The sequence below is a fragment of the Oncorhynchus masou genome, chromosome 29 (genome assembly GCF_036934945.1).
Source record: "Oncorhynchus masou masou isolate Uvic2021 chromosome 29, UVic_Omas_1.1, whole genome shotgun sequence".
NCBI classification, from domain to species: domain Eukaryota; kingdom Metazoa; phylum Chordata; class Actinopteri; order Salmoniformes; family Salmonidae; genus Oncorhynchus; species Oncorhynchus masou.
Genome location: NC_088240.1, coordinates 2,141,791 through 2,166,790, shown reverse-complemented (window position 1 = coordinate 2,166,790; position 25,000 = coordinate 2,141,791). Strand labels below are relative to the sequence as shown.

Genomic DNA, 25,000 nt, shown 5'->3' with positions numbered 1-25,000 from the left:
TTGTCAATAAAAGCCTTTGACACATGAAAATGCTTGTAATTATACTTCAGTATCCATAGTACCATCTGACAAAAATATCTAAAGACACTGAAGCAGCAGACTTTGTGAAAATTAATATTTGTGTCATTCTCAAAACGTTTGGCCACGACTGTACAGCTGGGCTTGGCTCAGTATGACTCAGCTCAGTAGTGTGAAAGGGGCATTATTTTGTCAGGAGTAGGTGTGACAGGTTAGGGCCAGTCAGGGAGAGGCAGAGAGGAGGGGCTCTTACCTGTTCAACAGTAAGGGGTGAACAGATCTCCTCTCCTCTCAGGATCATGGACCTCTGGGTCAGAACCTCAGACAGCTGGAACGAGTCCAGGCCCAGCAGATCACTGACATTACTGACCACTGGAGAGAGAGACAGACAGACATGTTACTGACCACTGGAGAGAGACAGACAGATATGTTACTGACCACTAGAGAGAGACAGATATGTTACTAACTACTAGAGAGAGACAGACAGATATGTTACTGACCACTGGAGAGAGAGACAGACAGATATGTTACTAACCACTGGAGAGACAGACAGATATGTTACTAACCACTGGAGAGAGAGACAGACAGATATGTTACTGACCACTAGAGAGACAGACAGATATGTTACTAACCACTGGAGAGACAGACAGATATGTTACTAACCACTAGAGAGACAGACAGATGTGTTACTAACTACTAGAGAGACAGATATGTTACTAACCACTGGAGAGACAGACAGATATGTTACTGACCACTGGAGAGACAGACAGATATGTTACTGACCACTGGAGAGACAGACAGATATGTTACTGACCACTGGAGAGACAGACAGACAGATATGTTACTGACCACTGGAGAGACAGACAGATATGTTACTAACCACTGGAGAGAGAGACAGACAGATATGTTACTGACCACTGGAGAGAGAGACAGACAGATATGTTACTGACCACTGGAGAGAGAGACAGACAGATATGTTACTGACCACTGGAGAGAGAGACAGATATGTTACTAACCACTGGAGAGACAGACAGATATGTTACTAACCACTGGAGAGAGACAGATATGTTACTGACCACTAGAGAGAGAGACAGATATGTTACTGACCACTGGAGAGAGAGACAGACAGATATGTTACTAACCACTGGAGAGAGAGACAGACAGATATGTTACTGACCACTAGAGAGAGAGACAGATATGTTACTGACCACTGGAGAGACAGACAGATATGTTACTGACCACTGGAGAGACAGACAGATATGTTACTGACCACTAGAGAGAGAGACAGATATGTTACTGACCACTGGAGAGACAGACAGATATGTTACTGACCACTAGAGAGAGAGACAGATATGTTACTAACCACTGGAGAGACAGACAGATATGTTACTAACTACTAGAGAGAGACAGATATGTTACTAACTACTAGAGAGAGACAGACAGATATGTTACTGACCACTGGAGAGAGAGACAGACAGATATGTTACTGACCACTGGAGAGAGAGACAGACAGATATGTTACTGACCACTGGAGAGACAGACAGATATGTTACTGACCACTGGAGAGACAGACAGATATGTTACTGACCACTGGAGAGAGAGACAGACAGATATGTTACTGACCACTAGAGAGAGACAGACAGATATGTTACTGACCACTGGAGAGAGAGACAGACAGATATGTTACTAACCACTGGAGAGACAGACAGATATGTTACTGACCACTAGAGAGACAGATATGTTACTAACCACTAGAGAGAGACAGACAGATATGTTACTAACCACTAGAGAGAGACAGACAGATATGTTACTGACCACTAGAGAGAGACAGACAGACAGATATGTTACTGACCACTGGAGAGACAGATATGTTACTAACCACTAGAGAGAGACAGACAGATATGTTACTAACCACTAGAGAGACAGACAGATATGTTACTAACCACTAGAGAGAGACAGACAGATATGTTACTAACCACTAGAGAGAGACAGACAGATATTTTACTGACCACTAGAGAGACAGACAGATATGTTACTAACCACTAGAGAGAGAGACAGATATGTTACTGACCACTAGAGAGAGACAGACAGATATGTTACTGACCACTGGAGAGACAGACAGATATGTTACTAACCACTAGAGAGAGACAGACAGATATGTTACTGACCACTAGAGAGAGACAGATATGTTACTAACCACTAGAGAGAGACAGACAGATATGTTACTAACCACTAGAGAGAGACAGATATGTTACTAACCACTAGAGAGAGACAGACAGATATGTTACTGACCACTAGAGAGACAGACAGATATGTTACTAACCACTAGAGAGAGACAGACAGATATGTTACTGACCACTGGAGAGAGAGACAGACAGATATGTTACTGACCACTAGAGAGAGACAGACAGATATGTTACTAACTACTAGAGAGAGACAGACAGATATGTTACTAACCACTAGAGAGAGACAGATATGTTACTAACCACTAGAGAGAGACAGACAGATATGTTACTAACTACTAGAGAGAGACAGATATGTTACTAACCACTGGAGAGACAGACAGATATGTTACTAACCACTAGAGAGAGACAGATATGTTACTAACTACTAGAGAGAGACAGACAGATATGTTACTAACTACTAGAGAGAGACAGACAGATATGTTACTAACTACTAGAGAGAGACAGACAGATGTGTTACTGACCACTAGAGAGAGACAGATATGTTACTAACCACTAGAGAGAGACAGACAGATATGTTACTAACTACTAGAGAGACAGACAGATGTGTTACTGACCACTAGAGAGAGACAGACAGATATGTTACTAACTACTAGAGAGAGACAGATATGTTACTAACCACTGGAGAGAGAGACAGATATGTTACTAACCACTAGAGAGAGAGACAGACAGATATGTTACTGACCACTGGAGAGACAGACAGATATGTTACTGACCACTGGAGAGACAGACAGATATGTTACTGACCACTAGAGAGACAGACAGATATGTTACTGACCACTGGAGAGACAGACAGATATGTTACTGACCACTAGAGAGAGACAGATATGTTACTAACCACTAGAGAGACAGACAGATATGTTACTGACCACTAGAGAGAGACAGACAGATATGTTACTAACCACTAGAGAGAGACAGATATGTTACTAACTACTAGAGAGAGACAGACAGATATGTTACTAACCACTAGAGAGAGACAGATATGTTACTAACCACTAGAGAGAGACAGACAGATATGTTACTAACCACTAGAGAGAGACAGACAGATATGTTACTGACCACTGGAGAGACAGACAGATATGTTACTAACCACTAGAGAGAGACAGATATGTTACTAACCACTAGAGAGAGACAGACAGATATGTTACTGACCACTGGAGAGACAGACAGATATGTTACTGACCACTAGAGAGAGACAGATATGTTACTAACCACTAGAGAGAGACAGACAGATATGTTACTAACCACTAGAGAGAGACAGATATGTTACTAACTACTAGAGAGAGACAGACAGATATGTTACTAACCACTAGAGAGAGACAGATATGTTACTAACCACTAGAGAGAGACAGACAGATATGTTACTAACCACTAGAGAGAGAGATACAGATATTTTACTGACCACTGGAGAGAGACAGACAGATATGTTACTAACCACTAGAGAGAGACAGATATGTTACTAACCACTAGAGAGAGACAGACAGATATTTTACTGACCACTGGAGAGAGACAGACAGATATGTTACTAACTACTAGAGAGAGACAGATATGTTACTAACTACTAGAGAGACAGACAGATGTGTTACTAACTACTAGAGAGACAGACAGATATATTACTAACCACTAGAGAGAGACAGACAGATATTTTACTGACCACTAGAGAGACAGACAGATGTGTTACTGACCACTAGAGAGAGACAGACAGACATGTTACTAACTACTAGAGAGAGACAGACAGATATGTTACTAACTACTAGAGAGAGACAGACAGATATGTTACTGACCACTAGAGAGAGACAGACAGATATGTTACTGACCACTGGAGAGACAGACAGATATGTTACTGACCACTAGAGAGAGACAGATATGTTACTAACTACTAGAGAGAGACAGACAGATATGTTACTAACCACTAGAGAGAGACAGATATGTTACTAACTACTAGAGAGAGACAGACAGATATGTTACTAACCACTGGAGAGACAGACAGATATGTTACTGACCACTGGAGAGACAGACAGATATGTTACTAACCACTAGAGAGACAGACAGATATGTTACTGACCACTGGAGAGAGAGACAGACAGATGTGTTACTGACCACTAAAGAGACAGACAGATGTGTTACTAACCACTAGAGAGAGACAGACAGATATGTTACTGACCACTAGAGAGACAGACAGATATGTTACTAACTACTAGAGAGAGACAGACAGATGTGTTACTGACCACTAGAGAGAGACAGATATATTACTAACCACTAGAGAGAGACAGACAGATATGTTACTAACTACTAGAGAGAGACAGATATATTACTAACCACTAGAGAGAGACAGACAGATATGTTACTAACCACTAGAGAGAGACAGACAGATATGTTACTAACTACTAGAGAGAGACAGATATGTTACTAACCACTAGAAAGAGACAAACAGATATGTTACTAACCACTAGAGAGAGACAGATATGTTACTAACCACTAGAAAGAGACAAACAGATATGTTACTAACCACTAGAGAGAGCGTCAGAAATATGTGTTACTGAGGGTGGTATGGAGGGTGTTATGGGGGTGGTATGGGGGTGGTAGGGGGGTGGTAGGGGAGGTGGTAAGGAGGTGGTTGTCCTTCTGGAAGGTTCTCCCATCTCCAATGAGGATCTCTGGAGCTATCAGAGGGACCATCGGCTTCTTCGTCACCTCCCTGACCAAGTCCCTTCCCCCCGATTGCTCAGGTTGGCGGGTGGCTAGCTCTCGGAAGAGTCTTGGTGGTTCCAAACTTCTTCCATTTAAGAATGGTGGAGGCCTGTGCCTCGACACAATCCCGTCTCGGAGCTCTACGGACATTTCCTTTGACCTCATGTCTTGGTTTTTGCTCTGACATGCATTGTAAACTGTGGGACCTTATATATACAGGTGTTTGTGCCTCTCCAAATCATGTCCAATCAATAGAATTTACCACAGGTGGACTCCAAGTTGTGGAAACATCTCAGGGATGATCAATGGAAACAGGATGTACCTGAGCTCAATTTTAAGTCTCATAGCTAAGGGTCTGAATACTTTTTAAATCAAGTATTTATAAAATGTCTAAAATGGGGTATTACGGGGTATTGTGTGTAGATTGATGAGGAAAATGTGTTTTTTTAATCAATTGTAGAATAAGGCTGTAATGTAATAAAATGTGGAAAAAGTCAAGGTTTCTGAATACTTTCTGAAGGCTCTGTACATCGTTTTTGTCAGCAGGCTTTGTCTTTAACTGAAGTGTTACCTCAGCTTCTTCATTATCATGCATTGGAATAACCCCCTCCCCCTCCCTCTCCCTCCCTCCCTCCCCATCCCTCCCTCCCTCCCTCCCTCCCTCCCTCCCTCCCTCCCTCCCTCCCTCCCTCCCTTCCATCTCCCCTCCCTATCTTCTCCTCCCTCTTCCTCACCTCCTTTGGATGTGATTTGTCCCTATCTTCCCTCCCTCTCACCTCCTTTGGATGTGATTTGTGCTCCTCCTGCGGTCATGAACTCTATGTTCCCCATCAGGAGAACAGCAGACAGCAGCTTGAAGACGTCACGTATCTCCTCCTCACTGAACTGCATCACCTTTAGAGCCTCCTGGTAGTAGCAGAGACCGAGAGATTATGAGATTCCTTCTACTGCACACAGACAGGATAATACATGCTGCAGGGCCCATGATCAAAAGTATCTCAGAGTAGGAGTGCTCTAGGATACAGATCATAATGAATCAAATTACACGGACAGAGTACCTGATCTTAAATTGGCACTTTTACTCTGAGACATTTGTTGAATACAGGCCCATAATCAACACATCTGGTGGGACTGTAGTTATTCTACTGGGTTATTCCGCCCTCTGGTGGCAGCTTGTGAAGGTACAACCAGCCTCACCATAACACTGTCATAGAGCTGCAGGTCATCTAGACTCCTGTCCTTCACACAGCCAGACTGACTCAGGTAGTGGTATGACTCTGGGCCCTCAGACAGGAAGTACAACTCTGGAACACAGACATGAAATAACTTTAGGCAGTTATTTTCTTCAGGAACATTTTCTAGAGACACAAACAAAGTCCCACTGTATTTAAATCAATTCAAATTGTATTTGTGACATGCTTCGTACAGGTGTAGACTAACAGTGAAATGCTTAATTACGATGCAGAGTTAAAGTTAAAGAATCAGAAACATACAAATAATAAAATAAATAGTGACAAGGAATAAATACACAGTGAATAACAAACACCAATAACCAAGTAGAAAATAACACGGCTATACACCGGAAGTAGAAAATAACACGGCTATAAACAGGAAGTAGAAAATAACACGGCTATAAACAGGAAGTAGAAAATAACACAGCTATAAACAGGAAGTAGAAAATAACACGGCTATAAACAGGAAGTAGAAAATAACACAGCTATAAACAGGATAAACAGGAAGTAGAAAATAACACGGCTATAAACAGGAAGTAGAAAATAACACGGCTATAAACAGGAAGTAGAAAATAACACAGCTATAAACAGGAAGTAGAAAATAACACGGCTATACACAGGAAGTAGAAAATAACACAGCTATAAACAGGAAGTAGAAAATAACACTATACAAAGTAGAAAAATAACACAGCTATAAACAGGAAGTAGAAAATAACACGGCTATAAACAGGAAGTAGAAAATAACACGGCTATAAAAAGGAAGTAGAAAATAACACGGCTATAAACAGGAAGTAGAAAATAACACAGCTATAAACAGGAAGTAGAAAATAACATGGCTATACACCGGAAGTAGAAAATAACATGGATATACACAGGAAGTAGAAAATAACACGGCTATGAACAGGAAGTAGAAAATAACATGGCTATACACAGGAAGTAGAAAATAACACAGCTATACACAGGAAGTAGAAAATAACACGGCTATACACAGGAAGTAGAAAATAACACGGCTATACAACGGAAGTAGAAAATAACACGGCTATATACATGAAGTAGAAAATAACATGGCTATACACAGGAAGTAGAAAATAACACGGCTAACACAGGAAGTAGAAAATAACACGGCTATACACAGGAAGTAGAAAATAACACGGCTATACACAGGAAGTAGAAAATAACATGGCTATACAGAGAGTATAAAATAACATGGCTATATACAGGGAGTAGAAAATAACATGGCTATACACCTGAAGTAGAAAATAACATGGCTATACACAGGAAGTATAAAATAACATGGCTATATGCAGGAAGTATAAAATAACATGGCTATACAGAGAGTATAAAATAACATGGTTATATACAGGAAGTGCTAGTACCGAGTCGATGTGCAGAAATGAAAGGTCATTGAGGTAGCTAAAGTGCCTTCAGTAAGTATTCACACCCATTGACTTATTCAGCACTTTGTTGTTTTACAGCCTGATTTAAACATTTATTATTGTCAAAGTAAATTATGTTTTTAGACATTTTTACAAATAAATAAAAACTGAAAAGCTGAAATGTCTTGAGTCATGTATTTAACGCCTTTGTTATGACAAGCCTAAATAAGGTCAGGAGTAAAAATTAGCTTAACAAGTCACATAATAAGTTGCATGAAATACCTCATCTCTGTACCCCACACATAATTATCTTTACGCTCCCTCAGCAGTGAATTTCAAACACAGTCTCAACCACACAGACCAGGGAGGTTTTCCAGTGCCTCACAAAGAACCTATTGGTAGATGGGTATAAAAAAACAGATACTGAATATCCATTTGAGCTTGGTGAAGTTATTAATTACACTTTGGATGGTGTATCAATACACCCAGTCACTACAAGGACACAGGTTTCATTCCTAACTCAGTTGCCAGAGAGGAAGGAAACCGCTCAGGGATTTCTCCATGAGGGCCAATGGTGACTTTAAAACAGAGTTCAATGGCTGTCATAGGAGAAAACAGAGGATGGATCAACAACATTGTAGTTACTCCACAATACTAACCTAATTGACAGAGTGAAAAGGAAGCCTGTACAGAATACAAATATTCCAAAACATGCATCCTGTTTGCAACAAGGCACTAAAGTAAAACTGCAAAAAATGTGGCAGCAATCAATGATGAGGAGGTGAGGGGAGGTTATTCTAATGAATAAGAGCGTCTGCTAAATGACTCAAATGTAAATGTAAATGTAATGAATGATAGTGAAGCTGAGGTAACACTTCAGTTAAAGACAAAGCCTGCTGACAAAAACGATGTACAGAGCCTTCAGAAAGTATTCAGAAACCTTGACTTTTTCCACATTTTATTACATTACAGCCTTATTCTACAATTGATTAAAAAAACACATTTTCCTCATCAATTTGTCCTTGATACAAAGTGTTACTGTATGTTTGGGGAAAATTCAATGCAACACATTACTGAGTACCACTCTCCATATCTTCATGCATAGTGGTGGCTGCATCATGTTATGGGTAATCGTTAAGGACTTGGGAGTTTTTCAGGATAAAGACGTAATGGAATGGAGCTCATAAGCACAGGCAACATCCTAGAGGAAAACCTGGTTCAGTCTGCATTTCAACAGACACTGGGAGATTAATTGACCTTTCATCAGGACAATACCCCAAAACACAAGGTCAAATCTACACTGGAGATGCTTACCAAGAAGACAGTGAATGTTCCTGAGCGGCCGAGTTACAGCTTTGAATTAAATCTGCTTGAAAATCTATGGCAGAGACCTGAAAAGGGTTGTCAAGCAATGATCAACAACCAACTTCACAGAGCTTGAAGAATTTATAAAAGAATAATGGGCAAATGTTGCACAATCCAGGTGCGGAAAGCTCTTAGAAACTTACCCAGAAAGACTCACAGCTGTAATCACTGCCAAATGTCACACCCTGATCTGTTTCACCTGTCTTTGTGCATGTCTTCACCCCCCACCAGGTGTCTCCCACCTCCCCTCATTATCCTGTGTATTTATACCTGCATTTTCTGTTTTACTGTTGCCAGTTGGTTCCGTCAAGTCCTACCAGCGTGTTTCCGTGTTTCCTGTGCTCTAGCTTTTGTGAGTCTTCTAAGTTCTGACCTTTCTGCCTGTCCTGTCCTGTCCTGACCCTGACCCTGCTCGCTGTCCTGTACCTGCCTGACTCTGATTTGGATTATGACCCTTTGGCTGCCTTGACTTACCTGTTTCCCCTTAAACGATAATAAACTCTGAGACTTGTACTGTAAGTGTACAGCCTCAGTGTTCACTGTCTTAGCCTGAGCCCTGGTACCAAAGGTGCTTCTACAAAGAATTGACTTAAAGACGTGAATACTTACAGTATGTATATTTGATATTTCTGTATTTAATTTTCAATTAATTTGCAAAGATTTCTAAAAACATGTCTTCAGTTTGTCATTATGGGGTATTGTGTATAGATGGGTAAAAATAAATAAAAAGTCATCCATTTTGAATTCTACAAAATGTGTAATTCGTCAAGGGGTATGAATACTTTCTGAAAGAACTGTATGTACATAAATATCAAATAAAATGTTATTTGTCGGGCCTCCCGAGTGGCGCTGTGGTCTAAGGGCTAGCTGTGCCACAAGAGATTCTGGGTTTGAGTCCAGGCTCTGTCGCAGCCGGCCGCGACCGGAAGACCCATGGGGTGGCGCCCAGCATCGTCCTGGTTAGTGGAGGGTTTGGCCGGCAGGGATGTCCTTGTCCCATTGTGCACTAGCGACTCCTGTGGCGGGCCGGGCGCAGTGCACGCTGACACGGTCGCCAGGTGTACGGTGTTTCCTCCGACACATTGGTGCGGCTGGCATCCGGGGTTAAGCGGGCATTGTGTCAAGAAGCAGTGCGGCTTGGCTGGGTTGTGTTTCAGAGGACGCATGGCTCTCAACCTTCGCCTCTCCCAAGTCCGTATGGGAGTTGCAGAGTCAATGTGGAGGCTATATACAGGGGGTACCAGTACAGAGTCAATGTGGAGGCTATATACAGGGTGTACCGGTACAGAGTCAATGTGGAGGCTATATACAGGGTGTTACGGTACAGAGTCAATGTGGAGGCTATATACAGGGTGTACCGGTACAGAGTCAATGTGGAGGCTATATACAGGGTGTTACGGTACAGAGTCAATGTGGAGGCTATATACAGGGTGTACCGGTACAGAGTCAATGTGGAGGCTATATACAGGGGGTACCGGTACAGAGTCAATGTGGAGGCTATATACAGGGTGAACCGGTACAGAGTCAATGTGGAGGCTATATACAGGGTGTTACGGTACAGAGTCAATGTGGAGGCTATATACAGGGTGTTACGGTACAGAGTCAATGTGGAGGCTATATACAGGGTGTTACGGTACAGAGTCAATGTGGAGGCTATATACAGGGTGTTACGGTACACAGTCAATGTGGAGGCTATATACAGGGTGTACCGGTACAGAGTCAATGTGGAGGCTATATACAGGGTGTTATGGTACAGAGTCAATGTGGAGGCTATATACAGGGTGTTACGTTACAGAGTCAATGTGGAGGCTATATACAGGGTGTACCGGTACAGAGTCAATGTGGAGGCTATATACAGGGGGTACCGGTACAGAGTCAATGTGGAGGCTATATACAGGGGGTAACAGTACAGAGTCAATGTGGAGGCTATATACATGGTGTTACGGTACAGAGTCAATGTGGAGGCTATATACAGGGGGTACCAGTACAGAGTCAATGTGGAGGCTATATACATGGTGTTACGGTACAGAGTCAATGTGGAGGCTATATACAGGGGGGTACCGGTACAGAGTCAATGTGGAGGCTATATACAGGGGGTACCGGTACAGAGTCAATGTGGAGGATATATACAGGGGGTATCGGTACAGAGTCAATGTGGAGGCTATATACAGGGGGTACCGGTACAGAGTCAATGTGGAGGCTATATACAGGGGGTACCGGTACAGAGTCAATGTGGAGGCTATATACAGGGTGTTACAGTACAGAGTCAATGTGGAGGCTATATACAGGGGGTACCGGTACAGAGTCAATGTGGAGGCTATATACAGGGTGTTACGGTACAGAGTCAATGTGGAGGCTATATACAGGGGGTACCAGTACAGAGTCAATGTGGAGGCTATATACAGGGGTAACGGTACAGAGTCAATGTGGAGGCTATATACAGGGGGTACCAGTACAGAGTCAATGTGGAGGCTATATACAGGGGTACCGGTACAGAGTCAATGTGGAGGCTATATACAGGGGGTACCGGTACAGAGTCAATGTGGAGGCTATATACAGGGTGTGTTACAGTACAGAGTCAATGTGGAGGCTATATACAGGGTGTTACGGTACAGAGTCAATGTGAAGGCTATATCTTGGGGGTACCAGTACAGAGTCAATGTGGAGGCTATATACAGGGGGTACTGGTACAGAGTCAATGTGGAGGCTATATACAGGGGGTACCAGTACAGAGTCAATGTGGAGGCTATATACAGGGGGTAATGGTACAGAGTCAATGTGGAGGCTATATACAGGGGGTACCAGTACAGAGTCAATGTGGAGGCTATATACAGGGGGTACCGGTACAGAGTCAATATGGAGGCTGTATACAGGGGGCACCGGTACAGAGTCAATGTGGAGACTACATACAGGTGGTACCGGTACCGAGTCAGTGTGGAGTCTATATACAGGGGGTACACAGAGTCAGCGTGCAGGGGTACAGGTTAGACAAGGTAACTTGGACATGTAGGTAGAGGTGAAGTGACTATGCATAGATAATAAACAGTGAGTAGCAGCAGCGTACAAAACAATAGGGGGGGTAGAGTCCAGTGTGGGTACAGTTTAGTGTGGGTACAGTTTAGTGTGGGTACAGTCTAGTGTGTGGGTACAGTCTAGTGTGTGGGTACAGTCCAGTGTGGGTACAGTCTAGTGTGGTTACAGTCTAGTGTGTGGGTACGGTCTGGTGTGGGTACAGTCTAGTGTGTGGGTACAGTCTAGTGTGTGGGTACAGTCTAGTGTGGTTACAGTCTAGTGTGTGGGTACGGTCTGGTGTGGGTACAGTCTAGTGTGTGGGTACAGTCTAGTGTGGGTACAGTTGAGTGTGGGTACAGTCTAGTGTGGGTACAGTCGAGTGGGGGGAGAGTCTAGTGTGTTGGGTAGAGTCCAATGTGTGGGTATAGTCTAGTGTGTTGGGTAGAGTCCAGTGTGTGGGTATAGTCTAGTGTGTGGGTACAGTCTAGTGTGGGTACAGTCTAGTGTGGGTACAGCCTAGTGTGTGGGTACAGTCTACTGTGGGTACAGTCTAGTGTGTAGGTACAGTCTAGTGTGTGGGTACAGTCTAGTGTGGGTACAGTCTAGTGTGTGGGTACAGTCTGGTGTGGGTACAGTCTATTGTGTGGGTACAGTCTAGTGTGGGTACAGTTGAGTGTGGATACAGTCTAGTGTGGGTACAGTCGAGTGGGGGGAGAGTCTAGCGTGTTGGGTAGAGTCCAGTGTGTGGGTACAGTCTAGTGTGGGTACAGTCGAGTGTGGGTACAGTCTATTGTGGGTACAGTCGAGTGGGGGGAGAGTCTAGTGTGTTGGGTAGAGTCCAATGTGTGGGTATAGTCTAGTGTGTGGGTAGAGTCTAGTGTGTGGGTAGTGTCCAGTATGTGGGTAGAGTCTACTGTGTTGGGTAGAGTCCAGTGTGTGGGTATAGTCTAGTGTGTGGGGTAGAGTCCAGTGTGTGGGTACAGTCTAGTGTGGGTACAGTCTAGTGTGGGTACAGTCTAGTGTGTGGGTACAGTCTAGTGTGGGTACAGTCTAGTGTGTGGGTACAGTCTAGTGTGGGTACAGTCTAGTGTGTCGGTAGAGTCCAGTGTGTGCGTAGAGTCTAGTGTGTGGGTATAGTCTAGTGTGTGCGTAGATTCCAGTGTGTGGGTATAGTCTAATGTGTGGGTATAGTCTAATGTGTGGGTATAGTCCAGTGTGTGGGTAGAGTCCAGTCTGTGGGTAGGGTCCAGTCTGTGGGTAGAGTCCAGTCTGTGGGTAGAGTCCAGTCTGTGGGTAGAGTCCAGTCTGTGGGTAGAGTCTAGTGTGGGTAGAGTCCAGTCTGTGGGTAGAGTCCAGTCTGTTTGTATAGAGTCCAGTCTGTGGTTAGAGTCCAGTGTGTGGGTAGAGTCCAGTCTGTGGGTAGAGTCCAGTCGGTGGGTAGAGTCCAGTCTGTGGGTAGAGTCCAATCTGTGGGTAGAGTCCAGTCTGTGGGTAGAGTCTAGTGTGTGGGTAGAGTCCAGTCTGTGGGTATAGTCCAGTGTGTGGGTAGAGTCCAGTCTGTTTGCATAGAGTCCAGTCTGTGGGTAGAGTCCAGTGTGTGGGTAGAGTCCAGTCTGTGGGTAGAGTCCAGTCTGTGGGTAGAGTCCGGTCTGTTTGTATAGAGTCCAGTCTGTTTGCATAGAGTCCAGTCTGTGGGTAGAGTCCAGTCTGTTTGCATAGAGTCCAGTCTGTGGATAGAGTCCAGTCTGTGGATAGAGTCCAGTCTGTGGGTAGAGTCCAGTCTGTGGGTAGAGTCCAGTCTGTTTGTAGAGTCCAGTCTGTGGGTATAGTCCAGTCTGTGGGTAGAGACCAGTCTGTGGGTAGAGTCCAGTCTGTGGGTAGAGTCCTGTCTGTGGGTAGGGTCCAGTCTGTTTGCATAGAGTCAGTGTGTGGGTCGAGTGCAGTCTGTGGGTAGAGTCCAGTCTGTGGGTAGAGTCCAGTCTGTGTGTAGAGTCCAGTCTGTTTGCATAGAGTCAGTGTGTGGGTCGAGTGCAGTCTGTGGGTCGAGTGCAGTCTGTGGGTAGAGTCCAGTCTGTGGGTAGAGTCCAGTCTGTGTGTAGGGTCCAGTCTGTTTGCATAGAGTCAGGGTGTGGGTCGAGTGCAGTCTGTGGGTCGAGTGCAGTCTGTGGGTAGAGTCCAGTCTGTGGGTAGAGTCCAGTCTGTGTGTAGGGTCCAGTCTGTTTGCATAGAGTCAGTGTGTGGGTCGAGTGCAGTCTGTGTGTAGAGTCCAGTCTGTGGGTAGAGTCCAGTCTGTGTGTAGAGTCCAGTCTGTGGGTAGAGTCCAGTCTGTGGATAGAGTCCAGTCTGTTTGCATAGAGTCCAGTCTGTGGGTAGAGTCCAGTCTGTGGATAGAGTCCAGTCTGTGGATAGTCCAGTCTGTGGGTAGAGTCCAGTCTGTGGGTAGAGTCCAGTCTGTGTGAAGAGTCCAGTCTGTGTGAAGAGTCCAGTCTGTGGGTAGAGTCCAGTCTGTGGGTATAGTCCAGTGTGTGGGTAGAGTCCAGTCTGTGGGTAGAGTCCAGGATGTGGGTAGAGTCTAGTCTGTGGGTAGAGTCCAGTGTGTGGGTAGAGTCCAGTCTGTGGGTAGAGTCCAGTCTGTGGGTAGAGTCCAGTGTGTGGGTAGAGTTCAGTCTGTTTGTATAGAGTCCAGTCTGTGGGTAGAGTCCAGTGTGTGGGTAGAGTCCAGTCTGTGGGTAGAGTCCAGTGTGTGGGTAGAGTCCAGTCTGTGGGTAGAGTCCAGTCTGTGTGTAGAGTCCAGTCTGTGGGTAGAGTCCAGTCTGTGGGTAGAGTCCAGTCTGTGTGTAGAGTCCAGTCTGTGGGTAGAGTCCAGTCTGTGGGTAGAGTCCAGTCTGTGGGTAGAGTCCAGTCTGTTTGCATAGAGTCAGTGTGTGGGTAGAGTCCAGTGTGTGTGTAGAGTCCAGTCTGTGGGTATAGTCCTGTCTGTGGGTAGAGACCAGTCTGTGGGTAGAGTCCAGTCTGTGGGTAGAGTCCAGTCTGTTTGCATAGAGTCAGTGTGTGGGTAGAGTCCAGTGTGTGTGTAGAGTCCAGTCTGTGGGTATAGTCCTGTCTGTGGGTAGAGACCAGTCTGTTTACATAGAGTCCAGTCTGTGGGTAGAGTCCAGTCTGTTTGCATAGAGTCAGTGTGTGGGTAGAGTCCAGTGTGTGTGTAGAGTCCAGTCTGTGGGTATAGTCCTGTCTGTGGGTAGAGACCAGTCTGTGGATAGAGTCCAGTCTGTTTGCATAGAGTCAGTGTGTGGGTCGAGTGCAGTCTGTGGGTAGAGTCCAGTCTGTGTGTAGAGTCCAGTCTGTGGGTAGAGTCCAGTCTGTGGGTAGAGTCCAGTCTGTGGATAGAGTCCTGTCTGTGGATAGAGTCCAGTCTGTGGGTAGAGTCCAGTCTGTGTGTAGAGTCCAGTCTGTGGGTAGAGTCCAGTCTGTTTACATAGAGTCCAGTCTGTTTGCATAGAGTCCAGTCTGTGGGTAGAGTCCAATCTGTGGGTAGAGTCTAGTGTGTGGGTAGAGTCCAGTGTGTGGGTAGAGTCCAGTCTGTGGGTAGAGTCCAGTCTGTGTGTAGAGTCCAGTCTGTGGGTAGAGTCCAGTGTGTGGGTAGAGTCCAGTCTGTTTGCATAGAGTCAGTGTGTGGGTAGAGTCCAGTCTGTGGGTATAGTCCTGTCTGTGTGTAGAGTCCAGTCTGTGGATAGAGTCCAGTCTGTGGATAGAGTCCAGTCTGTGTGTAGAGTCCAGTCTGTGTGTAGAGTCCAGTCTGTGGATAGAGTCCAGTCTGTGGATAGTGTCCAGTCTGTGGATAGAGTCCAGTCTGTGGGTATAGTCCAGTCTGTGGGTAGAGACCAGTCTGTGGGTAGAGTCCAGCATGTGGGTAGAGTCCAGTCTGTGGGTAGAGTCCAGTCTGTCGGTAGAGTCCAGCCTGTGGGTAGAGTCTAGTCTGTGGATAGAGTCCAGTCTGTGGGTAGAGTCCAGCCTGTGGGTAGAGTCTAGTCTGTTTGCATAGAGTCCAGTCTGTGGGTAGAGTCCAGTCTGTGGGTAGAGTCCAGTCTGTGGATAGAGTCCAGTCTGTGGATAGAGTCCAGTCTGTGGATAGAGTCCAGTCTGTGGGTAGAGTCCAGTCTGTGTGTAGAGTCCAGTCTGTGGGTAGAGTCCAGTCTGTTTACATAGAGTCCAGTCTGTTTGCATAGAGTCCAGTCTGTGGGTAGAGTCCAATCTGTGGGTAGAGTCTAGTGTGTGGGTAGAGTCCAGTGTGTGGGTAGAGTCCAGTCTGTGGGTAGAGTCCAGTCTGTGTGTAGAGTCCAGTCTGTGGGTAGAGTCCAGTGTGTGGGTAGAGTCCAGTCTGTTTGCATAGAGTCCAGTCTGTGGGTAGAGTCCAATCTGTGGGTAGAGTCTAGTGTGTGGGTAGAGTCCAGTGTGTGGGTAGAGTCCAGTCTGTGGGTAGAGTCCAGTCTGTGTGTAGAGTCCAATCTGTGGGTAGAGTCTAGTGTGTGGGTAGAGTCCAGTGTGTGGGTAGAGTCCAGTCTGTGGGTATAGTCCTGTCTGTGTGTAGAGTCCAGTCTGTGGATAGAGTCCAGTCTGTGGATAGAGTCCAGTCTGTGTGTAGAGTCCAGTCTGTGTGTAGAGTCCAGTCTGTGGATAGAGTCCAGTCTGTGGATAGTGTCCAGTCTGTGGATAGAGTCCAGTCTGTGGGTATAGTCCAGTCTGTGGGTAGAGACCAGTCTGTGGGTAGAGTCCAGCATGTGGGTAGAGTCCAGTCTGTGGGTAGAGTCCAGTCTGTCGGTAGAGTCCAGCCTGTGGGTAGAGTCTAGTCTGTGGATAGAGTCCAGTCTGTGGGTAGAGTCCAGCCTGTGGGTAGAGTCTAGTCTGTTTGCATAGAGTCCAGTCTGTGGGTAGAGTCCAGTCTGTTTGCATAGAGTCCAGTCTGTGGATAGAGTCCAGTCTGTGGATAGAGTCCAGTCTGTGGGTAGAGTCCAGTCTGTGGGTAGAGTCCAGTCTGTTTGTAGAGTCCAGTCTGTGGGTATAGTCCAGTCTGTGGGTAGAGACCAGTCTGTGGGTAGAGTCCAGTCAGTGGGTAGAGTCCTGTCTGTGGGTAGGGTCCAGTCTGTTTGCATAGAGTCCAGTGTGTGGGTAGAGTGCAGTCTGTGGGTAGAGTCCAGTCTGTGGGTAGAGTCCAGTCTGTGTGTAGAGTCCAGTCTGTTTGCATAGAGTCAGTGTGTGGGTCGAGTGCAGTCTGTGGGTCGAGTGCAGTCTGTGGGTAGAGTCCAGTCTGTGGGTAGAGTCCAGTCTGTGTGTAGGGTCCAGTCTGTTTGCATAGAGTCAGGGTGTGGGTCGAGTGCAGTCTGTGGGTCGAGTGCAGTCTGTGGGTAGAGTCCAGTCTGTGGGTAGAGTCCAGTCTGTGTGTAGGGTCCAGTCTGTTTGCATAGAGTCAGTGTGTGGGTCGAGTGCAGTCTGTGTGTAGAGTCCAGTCTGTGGGTAGAGTCCAGTCTGTGTGTAGAGTCCAGTCTGTGGGTAGAGTCCAGTCTGTGGATAGAGTCCAGTCTGTTTGCATAGAGTCCAGTCTGTGGGTAGAGTCCAGTCTGTGGATAGAGTCCAGTCTGTGGATAGTCCAGTCTGTGGGTAGAGTCCAGTCTGTGGGTAGAGTCCAGTCTGTGTGAAGAGTCCAGTCTGTGTGAAGAGTCCAGTCTGTGGGTAGAGACCAGTCTGTGGGTATAGTCCAGTGTGTGGGTAGAGTCCAGTCTGTGGGTAGAGTCCAGGCTGTGGGTAGAGTCTAGTCTGTGGGTAGAGTCCAGTGTGTGGGTAGAGTCCAGTCTGTGGGTAGAGTCCAGTCTGTGGGTAGAGTCCAGTGTGTGGGTAGAGTCCAGTGTGTGGGTAGAGTCCAGTCTGTGGGTAGAGTTCAGTCTGTTTGTATAGAGTCCAGTCTGTGGGTAGAGTCCAGTGTGTGGGTAGAGTCCAGTGTGTGGGTAGAGTCCAGTCTGTGGGTAGAGTCCAGTGTGTGGGTAGAGTCCAGTCTGTGGGTAGAGTCCAGTCTGTGTGTAGAGTCCAGTCTGTGGGTAGAGTCCAGTCTGTGGGTAGAGTCCAGTCTGTGTGTAGAGTCCAGTCTGTGGGTAGAGTCCAGTCTGTGGGTAGAGTCCAGTCTGTGGGTAGAGTCCAGTCTGTTTGCATAGAGTCAGTGTGTGGGTAGAGTCCAGTGTGTGTGTAGAGTCCAGTCTGTGGGTATAGTCCTGTCTGTGGGTAGAGACCAGTCTGTGGGTAGAGTCCAGTCTGTGGGTAGAGTCCAGTCTGTTTGCATAGAGTCAGTGTGTGGGTAGAGTCCAGTGTGTGTGTAGAGTCCAGTCTGTGGGTATAGTCCTGTCTGTGGGTAGAGACCAGTCTGTTTACATAGAGTCCAGTCTGTGGGTAGAGTCCAGTCTGTTTGCATAGAGTCAGTGTGTGGGTAGAGTCCAGTGTGTGTGTAGAGTCCAGTCTGTGGGTATAGTCCTGTCTGTGGGTAGAGACCAGTCTGTGGATAGAGTCCAGTCTGTTTGCATAGAGTCAGTGTGTGGGTCGTAGTGCAGTCTGTGGGTAGAGTCCAGTCTGTGTGTAGAGTCCAGTCTGTGGGTAGAGTCCAGTCTGTGGGTAGAGTCCAGTCTGTGGATAGAGTCCTGTCTGTGGATAGAGTCCAGTCTGTGGGTAGAGTCCAGTCTGTGTGTAGAGTCCAGTCTGTGGGTAGAGTCCAGTCTGTTTACATAGAGTCCAGTCTGTTTGCATAGAGTCCAGTCTGTGGTTAGAGTCCAATCTGTGGGTAGAGTCTAGTGTGTGGGTAGAGTCCAGTGTGTGGGTAGAGTCCAGTCTGTGGGTAGAGTCCAGTCTGTGTGTAGAGTCCAGTCTGTGGGTAGAGTCCAGTGTGTGGGTAGAGTCCAGTCTGTTTGCATAGAGTCAGTGTGTGGGTAGAGTCCAGTCTGTGGGTATAGTCCTGTCTGTGTGTAGAGTCCAGTCTGTGGATAGAGTCCAGTCTGTGGATAGAGTCCAGTCTGTGTGTAGAGTCCAGTCTGTGTGTAGAGTCCAGTCTGTGGATAGAGTCCAGTCTGTGGATAGTGTCCAGTCTGTGGATAGAGTCCAGTCTGTGGGTATAGTCCAGTCTGTGGGTAGAGACCAGTCTGTGGGTAGAGTCCAGCATGTGGGTAGAGTCCAGTCTGTGGGTAGAGTCCAGTCTGTCGGTAGAGTCCAGCCTGTGGGTAGAGTCTAGTCTGTGGATAGAGTCCAGTCTGTGGGTAGAGTCCAGCCTGTGGGTAGAGTCTAGTCTGTTTGCATAGAGTCCAGTCTGTGGGTAGAGTCCAGTCTGTGGGTAGAGTCCAGTCTGTGGATAGAGTCCAGTCTGTGGATAGAGTCCAGTCTGTGGATAGAGTCCAGTCTGTGGGTAGAGTCCAGTCTGTGGTAGAGTCCAGTCTGTGGGTAGAGTCCAGTCTGTTTACATAGAGTCCAGTCTGTTTGCATAGAGTCCAGTCTGTGGGTAGAGTCCAATCTGTGGGTAGAGTCTAGTGTGTGGGTAGAGTCCAGTGTGTGGGTAGAGTCCAGTCTGTGGGTAGAGTCCAGTCTGTGTGTAGAGTCCAGTCTGTGGGTAGAGTCCAGTGTGTGGGTAGAGTCCAGTCTGTTTGCATAGAGTCCAGTCTGTGGGTAGAGTCCAATCTGTGGGTAGAGTCTAGTGTGTGGGTAGAGTCCAGTGTGTGGGTAGAGTCCAGTCTGTGGGTAGAGTCCAGTCTGTGTGTAGAGTCCAATCTGTGGGTAGAGTCTAGTGTGTGGGTAGAGTCCAGTGTGTGGGTAGAGTCCAGTCTGTGGGTATAGTCCTGTCTGTGTGTAGAGTCCAGTCTGTGGATAGAGTCCAGTCTGTGGATAGAGTCCAGTCTGTGTGTAGAGTCCAGTCTGTGTGTAGAGTCCAGTCTGTGGATAGAGTCCAGTCTGTGGATAGTGTCCAGTCTGTGGATAGAGTCCAGTCTGTGGGTATAGTCCAGTCTGTGGGTAGAGACCAGTCTGTGGGTAGAGTCCAGCATGTGGGTAGAGTCCAGTCTGTGGGTAGAGTCCAGTCTGTCGGTAGAGTCCAGCCTGTGGGTAGAGTCTAGTCTGTGGATAGAGTCCAGTCTGTGGGTAGAGTCCAGCCTGTGGGTAGAGTCTAGTCTGTTTGCATAGAGTCCAGTCTGTGGGTAGAGTCCAGTCTGTTTGCATAGAGTCCAGTCTGTGGATAGAGTCCAGTCTGTGGATAGAGTCCAGTCTGTGGGTAGAGTCCAGTCTGTGGGTAGAGTCCAGTCTGTTTGTAGAGTCCAGTCTGTGGGTATAGTCCAGTCTGTGGGTAGAGACCAGTCTGTGGGTAGAGTCCAGTCTGTGGGTAGAGTCCTGTCTGTGGGTAGGGTCCAGTCTGTTTGCATAGAGTCAGTGTGTGGGTCGAGTGCAGTCTGTGGGTAGAGTCCAGTCTGTGGGTAGAGTCCAGTCTGTGTGTAGAGTCCAGTCTGTTTGCATAGAGTCAGTGTGTGGGTCGAGTGCAGTCTGTGGGTCGAGTGCAGTCTGTGGGTAGAGTCCAGTCTGTGGGTAGAGTCCAGTCTGTGTGTAGGGTCCAGTCTGTTTGCATAGAGTCAGGGTGTGGGTATAGTGCAGTCTGTGGGTCGAGTGCAGTCTGTGGGTAGAGTCCAGTCTGTGGGTAGAGTCCAGTCTGTGTGTAGGGTCCAGTCTGTTTGCATAGAGTCAGTGTGTGGGTCAGTGCAGTCTGTGTGTAGAGTCCAGTCTGTGGGTAGAGTCCAGTCTGTGTGTAGAGTCCAGTCTGTGGGTAGAGTCCAGTCTGTGGATAGAGTCCAGTCTGTTTGCATAGAGTCCAGTCTGTGGGTAGAGTCCAGTCTGTGGATAGAGTCCAGTCTGTGGATAGTCCAGTCTGTGGGTAGAGTCCAGTCTGTGGGTAGAGTCCAGTCTGTGTGAAGAGTCCAGTCTGTGTGAAGAGTCCAGTCTGTGGGTAGAGTCCAGTCTGTGGGTATAGTCCAGTGTGTGGGTAGAGTCCAGTCTGTGGGTAGAGTCCAGGCTGTGGGTAGAGTCTAGTCTGTGGGTAGAGTCCAGTGTGTATAGAGTCCAGTCTGTGGGTAGAGTCCAGTCTGTGGGTAGAGTCCAGTGTGTGGGTAGAGTCCAGTGTGTGGGTAGAGTCCAGTCTGTGGGTAGAGTTCAGTCTGTTTGTATAGAGTCCAGTCTGTGGGTAGAGTCCAGTGTGTGGGTAGAGTCCAGTCTGTGGGTAGAGTCCAGTGTGTGGGTAGAGTCCAGTCTGTGGGTAGAGTCCAGTCTGTGTGTAGAGTCCAGTCTGTGGGTAGAGTCCAGTCTGTGGGTAGAGTCCAGTCTGTGTGTAGAGTCCAGTCTGTGGGTAGAGTCCAGTCTGTGGGTAGAGTCCAGTCTGTGGGTAGAGTCCAGTCTGTTTGCATAGAGTCAGTGTGTGGGTAGAGTCCAGTGTGTGTGTAGAGTCCAGTCTGTGGGTATAGTCCTGTCTGTGGGTAGAGACCAGTCTGTGGGTAGAGTCCAGTCTGTGGGTAGAGTCCAGTCTGTTTGCATAGAGTCAGTGTGTGGGTAGAGTCCAGTGTGTGTGTAGAGTCCAGTCTGTGTGTAGAGTCCAGTCTGTGGGTAGAGTCCAGTCTGTGGGTAGAGTCCAGTCTGTGGGTAGAGTCCAGTCTGTTTGCATAGAGTCAGTGTGTGGGTAGAGTCCAGTGTGTGTGTAGAGTCCAGTCTGTGGGTATAGTCCTGTCTGTGGGTAGAGACCAGTCTGTGGGTAGAGTCCAGTCTGTGGGTAGAGTCCAGTCTGTTTGCATAGAGTCAGTGTGTGGGTAGAGTCCAGTCTGTGGGTAGAGTCCAGTCTGTGTGTAGAGTCCAGTCTGTGGGTAGAGTCCAGTGTGTGGGTAGAGTCCAGTCTGTTTGCATAGAGTCCAGTCTGTGGGTAGAGTCCAATCTGTGGGTAGAGTCTAGTGTGTGGGTAGAGTCCAGTGTGTGGGTAGAGTCCAGTCTGTGGGTAGAGTCCAGTCTGTGTGTAGAGTCCAATCTGTGGGTAGAGTCTAGTGTGTGGGTAGAGTCCAGTAGTGGGTAGAGTCCAGTCTGTGGGTATAGTCCTGTCTGTGTGTAGAGTCCAGTCTGTGGATAGAGTCCAGTCTGTGGATAGAGTCCAGTCTGTGTGTAGAGTCCAGTCTGTGTGTAGAGTCCAGTCTGTGGATAGAGTCCAGTCTGTGGATAGTGTCCAGTCTGTGGATAGAGTCCAGTCTGTGGGTATAGTCCAGTCTGTGGGTAGAGACCAGTCTGTGGGTAGAGTCCAGCATGTGGGTAGAGTCCAGTCTGTGGGTAGAGTCCAGTCTGTCGGTAGAGTCCAGCCTGTGGGTAGAGTCTAGTCTGTGGATAGAGTCCAGTCTGTGGGTAGAGTCCAGCCTGTGGGTAGAGTCTAGTCTGTTTGCATAGAGTCCAGTCTGTGGGTAGAGTCCAGTCTGTGGGTAGAGTCCAGTCTGTGGGTAGAGTCCAGTCTGTCGGTAGAGTCCAGTCTGTGGGTAGAGTCCAGTCTGTTTGTATAGAGTCCAGTCTGTGGGTAGAGTCCTGTCTGTGGGTAGAGTACAGTCTGTTTGCATAGAGTCAGTGCAAGAGAGTTAGTTTAAAAAGGGTAAATGCAGGTTGTCTGGGTAGCCATTTGATGAGCTATTTAGCAGTCTTATGCCTTGGAGGTAGAAGCTGTTGACGGTCCTGTTGGTTCTCAACTTGGTGCAGCAGTACCGCTTGGAATGTCTGGTACCTCTTCTTGAGTGAAGTGTTTTAGTAGATTCAGTGGAGGCTGGTGTGACACATGGTTTCCATCTGTGTGACGCCACTCCATGTATTCCCTTCCAGCCACAACTATGAGCCGTCCTCCCTTCACCAGAATTCAATGATTCTGTAAAAGTGTTTCAATAACTGTACTCCAGTGAAGGACTCTCTGTATGAATGAACGTACCTCTGTGGTTCTTGTCTGCCCCGGCCAGCAGAGCATAGAAGATATGATAGTTCCTCTCTCCAGGGTTCTGCCTCACCACACGGTTCTTTTCAAGTAAATCTGAAGGTTTAAAGTTAAGGAAAAGGTACATTAGTGGTAACAGGTTGAGTCCTCAGTAAGGTACATTAGTGGTAACAGCTTCATTAGTGGTAACAGGTTGAGTCCTCAGTAAGGTACATTAGTGGTAACAGGTTGAGTCCTCAGTAAGGTACATTAGTGGTAACAGGTTGAGTCCTCAGTAAGGTACATTAGTGGTAACAGGTTGAGTCCTCAGTAAGGTACATTAGTGGTAACAGGTTCATTAGTGGTAACAGGTTGAGTCCTCAGTAAGGTACATTAGTGGTAACAGGTTGAGTCGTCAGTAAGGTACATTAGTGGTAACAGGTTGAGTCCTCAGTAAGGAACATTTGTGGTAACAGGTTGAGTCCAGGCCTCAGTAAGGTACATTAGTGGTAACAGGTTGAGTCCTCAGTAAGGTACATTAGTGGTAACAGGTTGAGTCGTCAGTAAGGTACATTAGTGGTAACAGGTTGAGTCCAGGCCTCAGTAAGGTACATTAGTGGTAACAGGTTGAGTCCTCAGTAAGGTACATTAGTGGTAACAGGTTGAGTCCTCAGTAAGGTACATTAGTGGTAACAGGTTGAGTCCTCAGTAAGGTACATTAGTGGTAACAGGTTGAGTCCTCAGTAAGGTACATTAGTGGTAACAAGTTGAGTCCTCAGTAAGGTGGTGTAATAGGTGTTCATATGTGGTAATAGGTGTTAATAGTTGGTAATATGTGTTAATGGGTGGTAATAGGCCCTCATTATATGAATGTGGTAGAGGATACAGTCGATGATACAGCCTCCCTGGATGTTCCCACTCTGGGAGAAGTGGAGCTGGATAAACTTCCCAAAGCGGGAAGAGTTGTTGTTGTACACCGTCTTGGCATTCCCAAACGCCTCCATGATGGGGCTCCCCAGGAGGGAGGGAGGAGGGAGGGAGGGAGGGAGGGAGGGAGGGAGGGAGGGAGGGAGGGAGGGAGGGTCCAGGGCCCGGTTCCCCAGGGTGAGAGAGACAAAGAGGGAGAGACAAAGAGGGAGAGAGAGAGAGAGAGGGAGAGACAAAGAGGGAGAGAGAGAGAGAGGAGAGAGTTGTACTCGTACTTTCAAGCCCTTAAATAACAATGCTGTTTTTTAAAAATAGAGTAAAGAAAATATTTACTAAATATGCTAAAGTAAATCAAATGTAAAAATTTAAGTAACACAATAGCAATAATGAGTGTATATACAGGGGGTACCGGTACAGTTACCTGCTCTGAACGATGGCCTGTTCCACGCGGGTGCTCCTCTCAGAGGGGGCTGTCCCGGCAGACTTCTGTGACATCACAGACAGGAACTGGAGCAGCAGCTTGGTACTCTCTGTCTTCCCTGCTCCTGACTCTCCACTGGAGATACACACATACGTCAGCTATCAATATACATGACATATGACTATAGACATGACATATGACTATAGACATGACATATGACTATAGACATGACATATGACTATAGACATGACATATGACTATATACATGACATATGACTATAGACATGACATATGACTATAGACATGACATATGACTATAGACATGACATATGACTATAGACATGACATATGACTATAGACATGACATATGACTATATACATGACATATGACTATAGACATGACATATGACTATAGACATGACATATGACTATATACATGACATATGACTATAGACATGACATGTGACTATAGACATGACATATGACTATATACATGACATATGACTATATACATGACATGACTATTGACATGACATGACTATAGACATGACATATGACTATAGACATGACATATGACTATATACATGACATGACTATAGACATGACATATGACTATAGACATGACATATGACTATATATATGACATGACTATAGACATGACATATGACTATAGACATGACATATGACTACAGACATGACATATGACTATAGACATGACATGACTATAT

At 46.5% G+C, this 25,000-nt stretch overlaps 1 protein-coding gene across 1 annotated transcript in view; it reads right to left on the bottom strand.

Moving 5' to 3' along the window:
• Positions 1-25,000, bottom strand: part of LOC135521387 (unconventional myosin-X-like) — a 314,073-nt gene that overhangs the window by 199,868 nt on the left and 89,205 nt on the right. The window contains 6 exon segments of the mRNA XM_064947288.1: positions 272-390; positions 5,729-5,858; positions 6,150-6,256; positions 22,943-23,041; positions 23,811-23,935; positions 24,273-24,407. Coding sequence (XP_064803360.1) covers positions 272-390; positions 5,729-5,858; positions 6,150-6,256; positions 22,943-23,041; positions 23,811-23,935; positions 24,273-24,407 — 715 coding nt within the window.